The sequence below is a fragment of the Simochromis diagramma genome, unplaced genomic scaffold, assembly GCF_900408965.1.
Source record: "Simochromis diagramma unplaced genomic scaffold, fSimDia1.1 OVJJ01000618.1, whole genome shotgun sequence".
In the NCBI taxonomy this organism is placed as follows: Eukaryota; Metazoa; Chordata; class Actinopteri; order Cichliformes; family Cichlidae; genus Simochromis; species Simochromis diagramma.
The window spans coordinates 8,082,284-8,100,260 of NW_024387423.1; the positions used below are offsets into that span (position 1 = coordinate 8,082,284).

At 41.0% G+C, this 17,977-nt stretch overlaps 2 protein-coding genes across 4 annotated transcripts; one reads left to right on the forward strand and one right to left on the reverse strand.

Annotated features, from left to right (window-relative positions):
* Positions 1 to 83: 83 nt before the first annotated feature.
* On the reverse strand, positions 84 to 10,623 carry tbc1d31 (TBC1 domain family, member 31). Of its 3 annotated transcripts, none has more exons than XM_040013128.1 (23): positions 10,212 to 10,623; positions 8,141 to 8,281; positions 7,801 to 7,916; positions 7,305 to 7,483; positions 6,974 to 7,125; positions 6,732 to 6,891; positions 6,293 to 6,493; positions 6,003 to 6,176; positions 5,836 to 5,930; positions 5,611 to 5,757; positions 5,003 to 5,136; positions 4,621 to 4,754; positions 4,323 to 4,502; positions 3,997 to 4,229; positions 3,808 to 3,880; positions 3,588 to 3,667; positions 3,361 to 3,496; positions 2,677 to 2,769; positions 2,193 to 2,303; positions 1,926 to 2,081; positions 1,194 to 1,263; positions 940 to 1,110; positions 84 to 684 (listed from the first exon to the last, which is right to left on the reverse strand). In XM_040013128.1, the coding sequence occupies exons 1-23, from the start codon at positions 10,280 to 10,282 to the stop codon at positions 530 to 532; spliced, it is 3,162 nt and encodes a 1,053-aa protein (XP_039869062.1). In that variant the 5' UTR covers positions 10,283 to 10,623; the 3' UTR covers positions 84 to 529. The 3 variants fall into 3 exon arrangements, with proteins under 3 accessions (XP_039869062.1, XP_039869059.1, XP_039869060.1); XM_040013125.1 differs by having other exon boundaries at positions 2,193 to 2,321; positions 10,212 to 10,621; XM_040013126.1 differs by having other exon boundaries at positions 2,193 to 2,321; positions 5,836 to 5,915; positions 10,212 to 10,620.
* A 1,149-nt stretch (positions 10,624 to 11,772) lies between these two features.
* Positions 11,773 to 17,705, forward strand: derl1 (derlin 1). The gene is made up of 8 exons (XM_040012845.1): positions 11,773 to 12,111; positions 13,549 to 13,660; positions 13,773 to 13,837; positions 14,479 to 14,505; positions 15,038 to 15,133; positions 15,312 to 15,364; positions 15,482 to 15,592; positions 16,709 to 17,705. The coding sequence occupies exons 1-8, from the start codon at positions 11,959 to 11,961 to the stop codon at positions 16,848 to 16,850; spliced, it is 759 nt and encodes a 252-aa protein (XP_039868779.1). The 5' UTR covers positions 11,773 to 11,958; the 3' UTR covers positions 16,851 to 17,705.
* Positions 17,706 to 17,977: the final 272 nt, after the last annotated feature.

The following is a 17,977-nucleotide window of genomic DNA, read 5'->3' on the forward strand; positions in this document are numbered from 1 at the left end:
GATTTTAAATAAAGCAAATACAAAATACATTAAAGTAAAAAAGGACTTATGTAAGAACTGCACATCTGTTAAAAACATGACAGCAAATTTAAACAGTTTATTCTTCACTATGGACTCTGCAGAAGAAGTGTGTGAGTCCGTTACACACAGTACCAAGAGTATGTCAGATGGTCTTACACACTGCTTAAAGAAAAATAGTCAAAGCTGGTTTTTGAGAGAACCACCCAAACATTACAGGTTGATGTGAGCAACAATGTGCACATGACATGAAGCACAAACAAAGCCAGAAACTGAAATAAACTGTTTCTGTTCTCGACTGGTGTTTTGCTAAAACATGAGTTTTCATGAGGATGAAGAGTGGAAGCTGTTTGACTGCATTTGTACTTTAAGGTGGAGGGATGGATGGCAAAAACATTCTTTGGAAGCAGTTAGCTCATCGGTCTGATTCACTGTCCGTCTGTTCCAGAGGTCTCGAGATAAGAATATGTTTCTGTGACTCTGTGAAGCCAGAGTTTGAGGGAGTTTGTGGTCACTGGGAGATAGAGGACAGTGTGTGGACAGACTGTGAGGAGGCAGAGCTGCCCTCTTTGGCTCTTGCTGCCAGCTTCTGTCTCAGTTCTCTGATTTCCTTCAGCAGTTCTCTCTCACTGCTGTCCAGCTGGGCCCGACCTCGGTCCAGTGAGACTGACAGGAAAAGAAAGAAAGGATTACTGATACAAAAACACATTTGACAAAGGAGGACAGAAGGAAGGCAGCTTCACAGTTTGTAGTTGTGCTCCAACACTTGACAGATTAGTAACAGATTATTATAATCAGATTATAATCGTGCGGTGGTTACAATAGATCATTACTTGAAATACTACCCAGCTTTGGTAAACCGATGGGGAAATACATTTTGCCACTTAATTTTTAAAAAACATGGTGATAACAAGGACTTACAGTTGGTGGAGGTGCTCTCTGAGGGTGAGCTGCTGTTCAGACACAACACCTGACTTCCTGCTGGTCTCGCAGTGGTGAAGGAGTTAGTCCTGACAGGAGTGGCGGCACCGTGTCTGTGTAGAGGGTCTCTACTCAAACACGGTGACCTTATCCTCGTCTGCCTCTCACCATCTGATACACAATAAATACACTGAGATGAGTCTGAATAATAGACTCTGTGTGTGTGTCTGTGTGTGGTAGTGAGGCGGTAATACCTGTAAATGCTGAAGGGCATGGTTGGTGATGATCCTGTAACAGAGCTCTGAGAGTCATCACCTCATCCCACTGCAAATTAACAAGCAGTCATTCTTTAAATGAACAATGCTCACATTACATCAGATGATGATGATAACAATCAACTGGGATCACAAAGATTTGTCTTAAGGTCTCACATAAAAGCCCAGTAAAAACTCATATATTCTGTCACTTTTCAAGCTGACACATAATAAAAATTAGGGCTGCAGCAAACAGTTATTTTAGTAATCAAGAATTCCACTGGTTATAAATAATAAATAAGCACTCTCAAGTACAGTAATGTCAAATAAAGCATACATGCAATCTAAACTAAGGCATAAAATAAAATTCCCATTACTCTATTTTCTTGAAGGGGGGACTTTCTGACATTAGTAGGAGGCAAAAAGAGACTGGATAGATTTGGTGTGTGCTCGTGTGCCCTGTGCTGTGATACCAAGTTGTTGTTATGATGTTTTTAATAATAATTCAGTGTGCAGCCTAATTTTACTTTATAGAATTATAATCTAAAATAAAATATTTTATTTCTCTGTAAATCTGAAAAACAAAAGCCTTGAAATAAATATGGTCTAGTACACCCCATGCCCCCCCCATTAATCAGTACTTCAAGTTTTACTCAAGTTTGTAACACAAGTGTATGTACTTCTTAAATACAGAATGTCTGTATTTTTGCCAGCTCTGCATGTTGTTCTCACCTTCCTTCCCGCCACATCTCCCACAGTGTCCGTCTCTGTCAGTCCCTCTCTCGTCCTGTCCTGCCCAGAGTCCGCCTGCTGCAGGCGTTCCCCCACCTCCCTCCAGTCTGACTCCAGGCCCAGCTGACGTGCCCCTCCGAGGGACTCCTCCCGGCTCTGTGTGTGTTTGTGGAGAAATATGATTTAGGTGACTCTACTGCTCCTGTTGAAAAGCCAGATGGACACACGACTTCATGTTTGACAATTACACTGGAATTTGTAACTAGCCTGCATGTCTTCCTCAGCGTTACGCAGCAGCTCTGTGTAACTCTCTCCCTCTCTTTCCGCCGGCCTCGTTCTCCTCTCCACTTGCTCCTCGTCCTCTCGTCCTGCATGCTCCTGCTCTTTCAACAAACGCTGGGACAGTGATGGAAAAACCATGAAAGAAAAGCAGCAAAACTGATTAGACAGTGGAACTTTTAATAACAGTCACAGTGCTGGGAATTATATAAACATCTGTGAAACCACATTTCACAAGACTTTACCCAAAGCGTAACAGGTCTCATGCTTGAGTGATCTTAATTGAGCATTTAACTGGAAGCTGTAACTGTTTTGGCTATAACCAAAACTTGGTTCGTGAAACACATTTTACTTAGAAATTGTTTTCCAGGTTAATGAGAGTCACTATTGGAAAGAAATGTACTAACACAAAGGGAAGAAGTGCAGAGTGAAGGAGGTGAGGCTGGTAGGGAGTCAGGAGGGTGTTTGTCACCTGTTCAAGTTGTTTCCTTTGAACCTCCATCTCCATCTGTCTGACCTCGAGATCCTGGACAGCTGCAGCTGTCTCCTGGTCATAAAGAGTCATCTGCAGCACAAAATATCAACAAGCACATAAATCTCTGTGACAATACACTGAGTCACTTTGGTGTTCCAGTCCATTACAGGATTTATAATGTGCTAAACTTCCACTATATGAACCAGATTACTAACATAGTGAAGTGTACACATACACATCTAAACATTACCATCCATCCATTCCCTTCTGCTTATCCTTTTCAGGGTCGCGGGGGGTGCTGGAGCCTATTCCAGCTGTTATAGAGCAAGAGGCGGGGTACACCCTGGACAGGTCACCAGTCTGTCACAGGGCTAACACACCTATGGGCAATTTGGATTTATCAATTAACATGGACCTTGGACTGTGGGAGGAAGCCGGAGTACCCTGGGGAGAACCCACGCAAACACGAGGAGAACATGCAAACTCCACACAGAAAGACCCTGCTGGCCTGATGGTGGAATTGAACTCAGGACCTTCTCGCTGTGCGGCAACAGTGCTAACCACTGTGCCACCGTGCTGCCGCGTGCTAAACATTACCACCCACATTACACAGAAGAGATAAATCATTGAAACTTGAAATCTACCAGTATATATGTTTTATGTGTAACTTGCTGCATTTACCTTCCTGCTGATCTCCTGGTCTAGTCTTTGTATCTGTGAGGCTCTCAGGTCCTGCTGGTGTTTGAGAAAGCGTCTTCTGGTTGTGTCCAGCAGCTCTAACTCCTTCACCTTGAGCTCTCTCTTCATGGCGGCCAACCTGAACAACACAGCACAGTGTCACCAACCCATTCTCTGAACTCCCGTCATTCATTTAAGTCATACTTCATTTTCAAAGGTGCAACGTGTACTTTGCCCTCTGCTGTGTCAGTTTCTCCTCTTCCTGTGACAGAATGTTTCTGCGCTGTTCTTCTGCTTTCTGCAGCAGCTCCTAAAACCGATTCAATTAAAACAGTAAAAACTGGTTCCCTTTATTTCCACTTTATTTTAAGTGTTTGTTTGTGTTGAACGCCGCACAGTCTGAGGATTACAGTAATATACTCCTTTCAGAATTCGGAAAAATGAATCTACCTGTTGTGCATAAAAGGCCTCCTCTTCAGCCTGGCGACGTAAAAAATCTGCACGCATTGCTGACACCTCCTGCCTGAACACACACTTACATGTTATGCCTTCTTCCTCCCTCCTTATATTAAGTTTTAATATTTACTATTACAAAAAAATTTTTTTTCTTTATTTATTATTGTTTTGTTTTAATCTCACCTCTCTCTGAGATACTCCATCTCCTGCAGTCGTATCTTCTCCTTCTCCCTGCTTTGGTATTCCACTATGAATTCTGGGTAATGATTGAACACAGGGTACTGGCCTTTGGTCAGTGGTGTAAAGTCAGAGAGCATGGCCCTGGGATGGATGTCAGCTGGTGTGCTGCTCATGAGTCGGTAGGCCTCCTTTACCATTGCTCCAACATCCAGGTTGTTACGATGGTGGAAGAAATACTACAGAAGAGGAGAGACAGAAAAGTTCATTATGTGTCAAAATTTGTGTTTTCCTGGATTAGATTAGATGAGAAAAAATGATGGGAAAAGTACCTCAAAGTCTTGCTTCTGTGAGCAGAGGAGGAGAGGCTCACGGCAACAGATGATGTAAGCCACACAGGCCATCAGCAGAAATGATGGATGGTTGGAGAAAATGTTGTCAAACAGTTTCAGCCACTCATCCCGAGTCAGAACTTCTGAGAAGAAGGTCTCCAGCAGGGGCCACACGAAGAGCTAGAGCAAGCAGGGAGAAGTGTCATAAAAGTGCAGAGAACGTGTGATCCCACTGAGCGCGTGCAATTGTATGGCACATTATCTGACAGCCTCTCTGTGGTTCTGCAGCTTCTGTTACCTGCGAAGTAACGCCACAGTCCACCAGGTGCTGCAGCAGCTCCTTGTCATGATGAGCCAGGACATTCTCTGCCATGTTCAGGATATTCAGTGGAGGGTTGGGGAAATACTCAAACCAGTGCTGGCACCAGTTCACTGCACAACCAAACAACTGAATCAGCAGAGATTCCTGTGAAAGGTTCAGGTTGACTAAAAGAAAAGAGGACTTTTGCATCTGGATCAAATTTATATAGCAATCAGAAGTGTCTGTACACTCTGAGCAGCAGTGTATTTTGACCTCATGCTTGTAGCAGTGCCATTCTCAGACTGATCAAGTTTTCAAATGTTTGCAGATGTAATATTACAAAAACACACAGCGATGATGGAGCTCTGTAAGAAAATACCTATGACAGTGGCCACCACTTCGAAGCAGAGCATCGGATTGTTCTGGAAGAGCTTGACAAAAGGAAAAGCTACCAGAGGAAGGTATTCCACCTCTCCAAAGATGGCTGCCCAGTGAGCTAAAGCAGACAACACCCTGTGAAGAAGACAAAACAAGCAGTCACAATGTTTTTGGGTCCAACTATGCTGTATGCTCATTAAACATACAAATCTGGCGGTGGTGGTTCTTGAGTTAACCCATTAGTGCCCTTTTACACATGGAGGAAAAGTTCCTGTTAAGGTTTCAACATCGAGTCTTCTATAGTTTTCTTGACAGTAAAACTGGGTCAAGATGGACTGAGAGACACCAACACTTGTGTATGTTTTTGATTTGCCTTTTTGTCCTGTCTCGCACTCTCTTTTCTTTCCCCTCACCCCCAACAGGTTGCGGAGGATGGGAGTTTTTCCTTCCCATTGTCGCCAAGTGTTTGCGTGATTGTTAAGGTTTCTTTCAAATAGGTACTCCATCTTTACCCTCCAAAATAAAGCGCCTCGAGGTGACTGTTGTTGTGACCTGGTTCTAAATAATTAACACTGCATTGAATTGGATTATATGCGTGAGTGTGAGCACCTCTGCAGTCCTCTCAGCAGTTTGTGACTTTTGATGGGGTATTTCTCATGCAGAGTGAGGAAGGCTGAATGTAGGCCTTTGTCTGTCAGACTGCTGTATGCTGCATGATTCTCTGGCAGGCACAGCAAGGACCGCCACACAAACATTCTGCAATGCAAATATAGAAAATTACTTATTATTTTCCTACATGCATGCCTAAATCTTCCTGGTGAAAGTCGTGTTTACCTGTATTTAGCTGGGTATTCTCCAAATGCCTTTAGCAGAGCCACCAGTCTCTTCTTATTTAGACCAGCTGGAAGTTCATTCTGTTCACAAAGAAACTAAATTCAAAACAACCCTTAGGCTTACACAGTCATTACATCCACAAAATGATGTGTGTTCTAGCAGTTTACCTCTTTATCCTCAGCTGTAGTCCCAGCAGGAGGTCTAAGGGTCTTCACTTGTGTGCGTCTGCCTGAACTCTTGGTTGGTCTTTGAACAGCCTCTGACCTTACCTTGACCTTTAGGTTTGAAAAGTCCTGATCAGCTTCACCACCAGAGACTACTGCCACCTGAGAGGGAGGAGGCTGTGGAGAGTGCCAGGGTAAAACAAACAATCACATACACACACACACAAAATTTCAAATCAAGACATGTGGTAACTTTTGGTATGAACCCTATTCATCACATTCTTGCTTGTCACCTTGTTTAATTCCTGCGTGAGACTCTGGACGCTGTAGATATTGACGCTTCCATTATCCATGATCGCCACAATGTGTCGGCCGTTAGGGCTTACTGCCACTGTAGTGATGGATTCATCATGGGAACCCACGTGAAAGAGAAGCTTGCATGTGTGAATGTGGATGAACCGCATCACACCATCCTGGCTCAACACACCCAGTGTCTATAAGACATCAAAGTTATAACCAAAAAGGAAACTGAGAAATTCAGAGGAAATGTACAAATTAACAGCATATAGCCATATTAGTTACATGCCAGTTAATTTTCTCTTCAATGTACAAGATATGAGATTATCTTAAAAAAAAAATCTACTTGAGGAATAATTTTTGAGAATGTTATTTTTAACATGAAAACAAGCAAACTGGAAAAAACCTAAACCCTTCTGGTAGTGCTGTTTGTACCTGGCTGGCTCCTCCGTCGAAGCTGTCGGGCAGGAATTCCAGCTGTCTGACAGTTCGAACCTGCGTGGGCATCTGAATCACCCTGAGCAGCTGTTTGGTGTCCAGACACCACAGGTGCAGCAGGTTGGAGCGCCCACCTGCTGCAAGGCTCTTACCGTCACTGCCAACACAGCACAAGTATGCATTAGTTAGAGACTTTTGTAAGGGGCCGTTAATGAGTGGCTGTGAGATGAGAGACCCACCGTGTGACAGCAAAGGCCTTGTAGAAGATTCTGGGTCCACAATCAGGAACAGGGAGCTGGTATTTGCAGAAAAGTGTGTCACTCTCCCACGCAAAGATGGAATCATCACTGAAACAGCTGAGGATGGTGTTGCTGAGAGGCAAGAAAAACACCTGCAATCCAAACAACACCTGACGTGGTCAGTCTACAGTGTGGATGTCCATTCATTTATATCAAATTAGTGCGTCTCGACCTATAGCACCTAGAACAAACTCCAGCTCACCTGCAACCATTAATTGCCTAAGCAGAAGAAAATGGATGGATAGTTTGCAGAGCATGTCTGCATGCTCACCCTCTGTATGCCTACAGACTGCCTGATGTTGAGCTTTCTCTTCCTTTGGAACGTGTCCAGGTCCCAGAGCTGCGCTGTGTCTGAGGATGTGGTGATTGCATAGCGGCCTGAGCTGTGGACGGAGATGGATGAGACTGCTCCCTCGTGACCTCGCATCCAACTCACCAGCTGCTTAGTGTCTATGTAATTAACCAGAACAAGTTAATTTGTAGTTCAAAATAAGAAGCAAATTACACATTTTGGATTAAAATGACCAGCTGCTACTGGGAGAAATGAAAAAACCCACAGAGTGCTGGCTGGCTGTGGTTACAATAAAGAAAATCCTTTAAAAAAATGTTGTTAAGAATAAAATTACAATTCAATTTTATTTATATAGCACCAAATCACAACAACAGTCACCTCAAGGCGCTTTATATTGTACGGTAGATCCTACTATAATTCCGTACAATGAACTACAAATGAAAAACTAAGCAGCACTTTATGTGTGAGGACGTACCTTTGTCGAAGCATTTAATAGTGTAGTCAGCCAAAGCCACGAGGAACTCTGTAGTCCTGCGGAGGCTAAATGCCAAAGAAGTGCACGCCTGTCCTGTTTTCTGCACCAGCCGAAATCTATCCCAAGAAGAAGGAGAAGAAAAAAAGAAAGAAAGAAAATCAAATAAATTTCAAAAGCATCAAAGGTTTTAAGACTCCATTCTGAATATATTTAATATTCTAATTCAAAGGAAGAACATTTATGAATCAAACAATCCTGGTTGATAAAAGTAAATCCTAAACAATACAGAATTCTGTACATTTATATACTAAATAACCAAGTGTCCCTCATAGCCACACACCTGTTTCTACTGATGTCAAAAACATAAATGTTGCCATGGTGATCCCCAGCCAGGAAGGAATCACCAGTGGTGTCGAAGGCCACGTGGAGGAAACGCACCGTCTTGGCCTGCTGAGCAGTGCGGACCACAGTCACTAACACACTGAAAAAGGCAAACAAGGCACCTCATCAGAGACAAAATAGTGTCTGAGTGAATCATCGCTGCTCCCTAGTGGTCACCTAGAAAAAGATCTACTACGATCTCTCTGCACTGTGCATTAACCACCTGAGGTCTTACTTACACAGGTGTGGGATATGAGCTATGTTAACATTACCTTAGGAATAGAACAATTTCTCACTGGCACAGATTCTTTATAAAAGAACTGAAATCAAAATCAAATTTCATCTCTGGGCTCCTTGATGGTGGTGTGAGAGAATGTTAGAAAGCAAATGAGTGAATAGATCATTCTTGCATTATTTAATATTTTCTAAAAACAATAACCTAAAAATGAATGATTAGCAACAAGGATTTGACCTAAATGAAAAGAACAAAATTTGCTTGTTATTTGCTTGTTGTTGCTTGTTGTATTATACAAATTTTGCATAAATTTCATTCACAGCAAAATATGATCAACTAGCACGAGACATTCAAAGCATGTTTTCTGTAAGAGAAAGAATTTAACTACATAATTTAACAACCCCAAGATGACATCTGACGACCTCCCATGAACCCTTAATGACGAGTTATGACACGTTAGTATACATCAAAGATGTGGTGTGACGACCATGTGATGTTTCCAGTTTTTTTCAAGGGCAGCTGCAGAGGCAGAGACCACCCTCTTTAACTTCTGATGCACACTCACTCGTTCTGTTCTACAACCAAATATGACAGGAAGCAACAAAAGACCTCCAAGGTTTTACTCCTAGTAGGGTTTCAAGGAGTAAAGAGTTAAAGGTTTTTGCAACATGAAAACAGTCACTGTGCGTACTACAAGAAAATATTTTTGTGTTTGTGTGTGTGGAGTGAAACTAGAACTGAAGCAATGTGCAAAGATAAAGCAGTTCAGAAACAGGTATAAAGATAAGGTTTTCGTTAGGTATAAGAAAGAGAGAGATGTTTGAATGTCAATGAATGCCTCTGGTTAATTAGTTGGTACTCCAGGTTTATTCAGATTTTGCAATCAACACACCAAAATTGGAGGTATTTGGATTTTGTATTTCACACAGTGTATGTAAATGCAAGTAAAAGTGAAATTATAAATATGTATATTGTTGTTATTGAGGTTAATATCAATAAAGAGGCGGGATAAACAATAATGGATTTACTGGCAAAGAGTGGGGTTAAATAAGTGTGCACTTCTTCCCACTCTTTTGGATATGTAAACTAAGTCAGCCAAAGTGAAGCAGTGTATTTTGCATGACTTTCTGTGTACTGCTTCCATGTTCAAAAGAAACTGAACTAAACAGCAAGCAAATAAATGCCAGGTCTCTCTTGGAAATGAGATTTTTAATCTCAATGAGATTTTTTACCTGGATAAATAAAGGACTAATAATAAATAATTGCCATAGACAAGTTCATCCATGTCTCATCCATGGATGTTTGATTGGGGTGAAATTTGGGGTGAGGTCACAGTGCACTAGTCGCAACATTTTTATATTCATGAAGCCAGTCAGAGACTTGTGAAGAAGATTTTCATTTATTTATTCAAAATTTCCTTTAATTTGATTCACATTCAAACATAAATCATTTGTAAATCTGCGATTTGCTAGAACTACAGTTAAAGTTTCATAGTTTTCTAGGATTACTGCTGCCTTAATGAACTAGTAAAACATAACTAATTCTTTGATTGCAATTAGTAAATAAAATAACTCATCACAACAGTAGTAACGAATCAATATTCGTTATGTAAATACCAACAGACAGCAAAAATACTTAAAGTAAGAGTGCCAAAATACAGCAATCACGGGAATACAGACTGACAACTTAGAGCGCTGTGTGTAATAAAGATGCCCCGCATGTAAATGAGTCCGTGCAGCATCAGCTGCTGACAGTCTGAGAAACTAAATAAGACTTTTGTGAAAATTAAACCTACCTCTTCCCCGGTGTTGGTTTTCGATGCCAGATTTTACCCTCCTCTTTGTTCCCAATGTCCGTCACCTCCATTTTCAAAAAGGTCCACACAGTTCAGGAGGTAAATTTACAAAACACCGCTTGAGTTAACTTAATGTCACTATGATATAGCATGACTTCCCCGCTAGCAGGTTAGCCGGCTAATCTTTTTACAGGCGGGGTAAACAGCGGCAAATTTAAAAGAGTAACATTGACGAAGTGCGGTAATGAGAGAAACCGTTAATGCCCTCGATTAAGGCTTAGCAATGTAATTCAGATTTAAGTAGTGCCCTAAAGGTTTAGCTGACCCCCTACGAATAGGTTGTATTCACTTGTTATTGTTTTGTTTATTTTATTGGTTGGGTTTAAGAACAGTTATTTTGTCGCCCAAAATTGACGAAATACGGCAGAAGGCGTGGCCAAGGAACATGAACGCGAGGTTTTTTTTTTCCACCCCTGTAAATTTCTTTTTCCACAAGACCCAGAAAAAAGTGAATATTGAGTAAATTTTTATTTAAAAATAAAATTGAAAAAATAAATACGTGACGTTTATTTATGTATTAGTGTATATTTGTTTATTTTATATATTTATTAATACATTCATCTACATCCACACAATAAAGCTCCGAGTTTTTCAGTTATTCTTTTTATTATCATAAGTTTTCTTATCTCATATGTCAGACCTCCAAAAGCCATTCTAATACTTAAGTATGTAAGTAAAAGATCCAAATCCTTCACCCACTTCTTTAAAGGCAGACTGAAATATAAAAGGTAAACTCCAGCAACTGAACCCTGAACTGAACTGATAATTAATTACGATTAACTGATCGCCACCACTTTTTTAAAAAGCATTATTTCGTGCCCAGTTCTCTTCTTGTGGTCTGTTTTTAGATCTCCACAGGGGGCTGCGAGAACGGCGTCGTTCGGCACGCCTCTTTGTGTTGCTGGCTGCCTCTGGATGGTCAAGTGAGCGTGTTTGCAAATTTCACAGGAAGTGCAATAAAATGTAAGGCAAACAAGATATTGTTAGATACTGAAAACACATCCGGTTTAAATTGTTAAATTAAGAGCTTTTTATAAACGAATTTGGTCAATATATGTGCAAGCACACACGGGTTGGCATGTATTTACACTTTATCGTCAACTGTGCACATCCTTAATATTATAAATGACCGCACGAACTGATCATACTGCCTAAGGACCTTTGTAACACTTTTACACAGCGCGAACAGGAATGGTTTCTCTAAAATTCTTCATTTTATGTGTGTATCCAATCATAAGTGCTGTTTTCTGCAACAAGCGTTTAACTTTAAAATGAAAGCATTCCAGTACGCTCAAAAATGCGTAATTTGCCATTATTTGCGTCGGTTAAACGTAGTTTGTTAATTGGTAATAATAATTTAAATTATATTTTTGATTTTATTTGTCTCTAGTTCAGTAAGAATCATATAGTAAGTAAAAAAAAATTTTGTTTTATCCAGTCTGTGGTAACAGTTGTCGAATTGGGTTTTACTTTGGAAAGCTAAACCGGATGTTTCCTTTCTGATGTCAGTGGCTTCATCGTATTTTGAAGCTAGCTCACCGTGATTAGCCACGTCATGTAAACTTAACAGTGGAGCAGTTGTGATATAAAGACAGGAAGCAGTCGCTGATTTGGGAAGGACTTTAGGGAATTGTTAAAGAGGAAATTTTATTTCAGGTCTCAAAGTTGGCAGTAATCCTATGGAAAGATGTCAGATATCGGGGACTGGTTCAGAAGCATCCCTTTCATCACCCGGTACTGGTTCGCTGCCTCCATTGCTGTTCCCCTTATAGGCAAACTGGGATTGGTTGATTTCAGGAATCTCTTGCTATTTCCGGAGATGGTCTTCAGCAGATTTCATGTGAGTGTTTCTTGGTTTTTGGTAACTTGTCTGTCTGTTGGATTAGATAGCGGATAAATGCTGAGTTACTGTCTTTTGGAAACTAGGAGTTAGTTAGCAGGTGGCTAGCACTGCTAACTCAGGAGGCCTGAGTGTGGGGCAACCAATGAGAGGGCGAGACGCAGGAGGGTGGGACTTCCGGATGTTGTCAAAATGCTTGGATATGTAGTGACGCTGAAATGTAAACCAAATATGAAAACAAATACTTTTTTTTTTTTTTAAATAATTTAATTACCAGAGAAGTAGAGACATGTTTTATTTTAAAGCATTTGTTGCGGATATATATGTTAGTTTTAGTGCGCTCTCGTCCACAAGGTGGAGACAAGTATTGCAGGGGATGTTATGAAATTAGGCCCTCGGGCACTGTGAAGGCCTCTAAATCAGGTTAACAGTGGGTTCGTGCAAGCTTAGGGCATGGGTGTAAATCAGTAATCAAACACAGCTCAGGGCAAAGGGAATCGGTCAGTGTGGTCACTTTTAAGTGCTGAAAAGTAGCTACCAAGTAATTCACTTCATATCAGTTCTAGTACTTAACTTAGAAGGACATGTCATGATTTCCACCTTCAGTAATTCGAAATGTATCTCTCAGCTATAGTTAAGGGATAATCTGAAGAATATTAAATATAAATAATTACAGCATTAATACAGTACTTTGCTATGTACTTTGTTTGCAGTGGTATTACTGTGTTTTCTTAAGTGAATGAATAAGCTTCTTTTCACTGAACAATCCATGCACCTTCTGGAATTATTGGACTTTCTTGCTGTCGATTATTAATCTTAGGACATGTTGATTAAAACCACAGTTAATTTCATTATGTAGGCAGCCTATTGTATGGCTAATAAAAGAAAGCAAAATAAACTGAAATAAAAGTGCAGTAGTGCAGAGTCAGTATACTATATATAACCCCCTGATCTTTATGAGCCTATAAAATGTCAAGTTATAGTTAAGATGGTCACGCAAGCTGTGTGAAAGCATTGAATGAGACTCTGTTGATTGAAAAGTTATTAACCTTTTGTCAAGTCCCAAACAACAAAATAAGATTTTTTTTTTTTTTGTTTGACGGCACAAAAACTGGATAATGGTATGATCAGACACTCCTTTAAATTGTAACTGCATCTTGTCTTTTGCCTCCGGATTAATAGGAATTTAACCATTAATTCCCATTAATTTTTTAAATGTGGTATTGATTCAACTTCTTTTACCAATTTTCAAATATTACTGTGAGGAAACACACACTCTGCAGAGGAATACCACACAGGAAGTAATAATTTGCAACCCACATGAGACTTAATGTGTTACAGACTTGGTGGTGAACATCTGGATGTGCAAACAGGCACAGCGCCGTTGATGTCTTACTGATTTTTCTGTTGGGTTAATAACTCTTCTGCTTATTTCAGATCTGGAGACCAGTGACAGCCACTCTTTATTTCCCAATAACCCCTAATACCGGCTTCCTGTACCTGGTCAACCTTTATTTCCTCTACCATTACTCCACTCGGCTAGAGACAGGTAAGCTCACCGGCCTAGGCGGTTTATAAACATACAGTGCTCTTTCTAGCATCTTGTTTTCAGTTGTGTCATCATCATCATCTTCATCCTGATTTTCTTTTTCTTATACCAGGGTCATTTGATGGCAGGCCTGCAGACTATATCTTCATGCTTCTCTTCAACTGGATCTGCATAGTTGTATCCTTTCAGACTGGCAATTCCTGTTTTAAAATCTCACATTTTAATCTTCCTAACAGGAAATCATTCTTTCATCATCCAGCTACCTCCCTGTTAGCCTGTTTCCCACTCTACCATTCATTCTGACCCCTCCTGCATTTCTTTTCATCTTCTCTCTGCCTCTCTCTCGTTCGCTGCAGCAGTGTGCCATGTCAGGGTGGCTCTGTGCCAGCAGCCCAGTGTCAGTCTGCCCCTGCAGAGCAGAGAAACCTAATCTAGGTCACATGCAGCACCAGCAGTACACTCAGGCCCACATCTCAGCTCTCTGTCTTCTTGTGAGAGTTCAGCTCAGATTGGGTGCTTGCTGCTCAGACATTTCTCTTTTATATGGGAAAAGCAGCAAAACTCTACCTCATCCAAACAACATGTTCAGTCTTTGTCAGTTCAGCTAAATGGTGAGAACGGCTTAAAAAAAAAAAAAGTGTGGGAGGCGTAACCTGCCAAGGTCAGATGCCTTGCTCAAGTGGAAACGGCAGAGGTGACTGCCAGCTTCCAAAAACTGGTGTAGGGGATTTGAACTGGCAACCTCCCGGTCCCCAGCTGTTCTAATTGTACAGCTCCAGCTGTGATTCTATTGTTGTCGTCCTTGACTCAACCTGCAGATAACCGGGCTGCTGATAAACATGCAGGTGAGCATCTTCCTCGTCTGTCTCTCTCTCTCTGCATGTAGACTCCTGTAGCGTCTATATAAAGCATTTGTTTACAACCGTCCTTTGAAATCTTAGGAGTGTTTCATAACACAAGACACCCACTTTAAAAAGGAAAGGTTTACATTTTGGAGAAAAAAAAATAAACACTGCAGAGACGCTGCCACCTGCTCCTCTAAAGCTTACTAATTTATGCGGCATTTCACAAAGCGTATCCAGACCATTTCTTTCTGCTCCTGGCCAAGAAGTTGCTTTAGGAAAAAAATAAAATTGCACAGATTAAAGAGCAGCGCATTAACTATTAGGTGTGCTAGCAAGTGGATTTGACTCTCTTTGGACAGAGCCAGGCTGTTGTGTTGTTTGATGGTATGTGACAATGAACTTGTGGTGGTCGTGGGATGACAATGTGCAGAAAAATGAATCAGACTTACATAAACTAGATGTTTTGCTAACTTACTGTAAAAATACTCCTGGCTTGTTGATTGTGACTTGCTGGTTTTGTTCATCTTTTCAGCTGCTGATGATCCCGCTGATTATGTCGGTGTTGTACATCTGGGCTCAGTTCAACAAAGACACCGTGGTTTCCTTCTGGTTTGGAACGCAGTTTAAGGTACGCCCATCAAATGTTGAATGCTCTATCTTGTTGTCAGGTTCACGTTTCACAGAAATATCAGAAAGGATAAAATACACATAGTTCCACCAATGACGTAACTGTGACGGTTTATGCTAACTCAGCATAAATAATTCCAGGATTTTTATGAACACAATTTTCTGCTGCTTTGTTCTAGGCTCATTATCTACCTTGGGTCATTCTGGCGTTCAACTTTATCATCGGAGGATCGTAAGTAACAAATTTAGATCAAAGCCTTTAAATCTGTATTCCAGTCTGGGGAATAACTTGTACTAACTGTGTAATGGTGTTCCTGTGAGTAATCTTCCTCTCTTTGTTCTTGTGCAGATTTGTGAATGAACTGACAGGAAACCTGGTGGGCCATCTCTACTTCTTCCTCATGTTCAAATACCCCATGGACCTGGGAGGACGCGCCTTCCTCTCCACGCCAGAGTTCTTGTACGTTTGTGTGCACGCGCAGCATTTTAGAAGCGCCGTTTTAGTGTTTAAGTGTTATCACTGCATTTACTTAAGTGCACTCAGCTTTAAAACAACACTATGGAGCTTTTTATTAACACATCGCCTGTCACAATCCAGAGTTTAAACTCTCATTTATCTCAGTACACTTGGAGAATCTGCTGCTTTAGCCTTACTTTGTGAGAAGACTTAGTTGTTGTGGCTCTTACAGCAAATGTGCATTCCTGCCTAATAACTCAGTTTTACAGTTTACTTCTTTGCAACTCTAAGACTGTTTTATCAGTTAATGTCATGTTGTAATTGTCACTGGTGGCCACACTGATAACTAGCAGGCAAAGTTATATAGTCTTTTCAAACCAGCAGCACAAGGGGTAACCACAACTGTAATGACATGGGGTTTGAAAGTGTTTGTTGCTCGTCCTTGCAAGGTGCAATCATGAAGTCATCTGTGGTTTTGGCTCTTTAGAAGAGCTGCACTGCTTCTAGCAAGGCTCCCATATTTAGATCACTCTCTGAAGGTCCTAATCGGACCATGTGCAAGTGAGCATGACTCAGAGACGCTGAAGGAGATTCAGTCATGCACACATGGAAATGGCCAGACTGTCACAGAATGATTCAAATGCAGCAGTGGTGTTGGAAACATTGCTGCACTGCCTGAGGAGTTACCACGAAGGGGAGAGTGGTCCTGTTTAAATTGGGTACTGTTTATTTTTAATGATAGGGTTGTATTTCCACAATTATGAAGCCCTCTGTTGCTCGGTTAAAATTTCAAACACAAACTGATATCTAAAGTGTCTTTTAAAGGTGTTGATTTTTACCTCTGATTTCCTGTCCAATCACTTATTTGAGTCAAATATTTGAAAATTAATTTCCCAGTGGAGGGGCTGAGGGTCTGCCACAGAATCATGTAACAACAAAGTCAAGGCAGACAACAAATTATCAAAAAAACGATAACACAGATATGTTTGTGTGGTGTAGCTATGGGTGCTTTTGTCACATTTAAAATTTATAATGCTAATTCTTCTCACAAAAACCAAAACCAAACAGATTTTGTTGCTTGATTGAGTTCAGAGATCACATTTTAACATCTCTCTGCAGGTACCGGTTCTTTCCTAACAGGAGGGGAGGGGTGTCCGGATTTGGAGTCCCTCCGACCAGGAGGCAAGCTCCCCAGGACAATGCAGGGGGACTCGGAGGACGTCACAACTGGGGGCAAGGTTTCCGACTTGGGGGCGAATGAGAGAGAACTGCACTCTCTCAGCTGCCAGAAGAGCTGGGCAGCTGTTCTCAGATTTAAATGCTTTTTTCCATTGAATTTGTTCTTGTTGAATCTTGAGACTTTAAATTTAATTCATGGTTAACTTTAGAAGATGCAACAGGATCAAATTTGAGAAAGCACGCATTTCACTGCCCTGCACAGCAGGATCCGGACTCTGGCTGTAGGCTCTGTTCACTAAGTAAAGTCGGCTCTACTTTTACTACTGGAAATGTGTCCATGTTAGGAAGATAGAAAATTAAATTGTTCTCTTTTTTTTTTGTTTTTGTGATTTATTCTTGACTGCCACGTCTATTTTCTTCTTTCTTTCTCATCTTCTTCTTACCATCCCTCTTCCGCCTTTCTAACCCACCCTGCCATTGGACTGTCAAGATGAGAGATGTTGCAGCTGCACACCAGCACGCTGTGGATTTCAACTGTTGTGTTCCTCCCCCTCCTCCTCTCACTCTCTGTGATGCCATATCAGATTACATTGTAATTACCAATGCACTGGGAGCGTGCTCCCAGCAGTCCCCTCAGCAGAACATGGGCAAAGCTATTTAGAGAGCACTGTCTCCAGGTCTGATTCTACATTGGTGTGAAATGTTTGTGAGCCTCTGTGGCACAGACCTGGATCTTTTACTGATTTCATCTGGAAAAAAAAAATGAGGTAAAGATAGGATCCTGCTCTTTTTTTGTAAATATAACAATTGTTTATTGAAAGGTTGAGTGAGTCAGTGTGTCATTGTCTTACTTATACAGGAGACAACCATTCAGCCAATCAGGTGCCAACAAGACATATTGGAAATCACCTTAATATAATAAAACACACATTTAGCACTCATTGTCAATATTTATCCATATGGATATTAACTTGGAAATCATTTGTTCCCTAAATATCAGGAAATAGTCGGGGGAAAGCAAAGTAACGTTTACAACAGCCACAAGTAGTAAAGTCAAAACTCTTTGTGCAAAAGTCTTGAATTCCTGATTTCTTTATATTTTGCTAGGAAAGTGGGTGCAGTGATTTATTACAATGTGCAAACATACATGGACATGCTGTATTTAAGGCCAAAAAAAAGAGAGTAGTTGTACAGAATAGACTTCAGGGA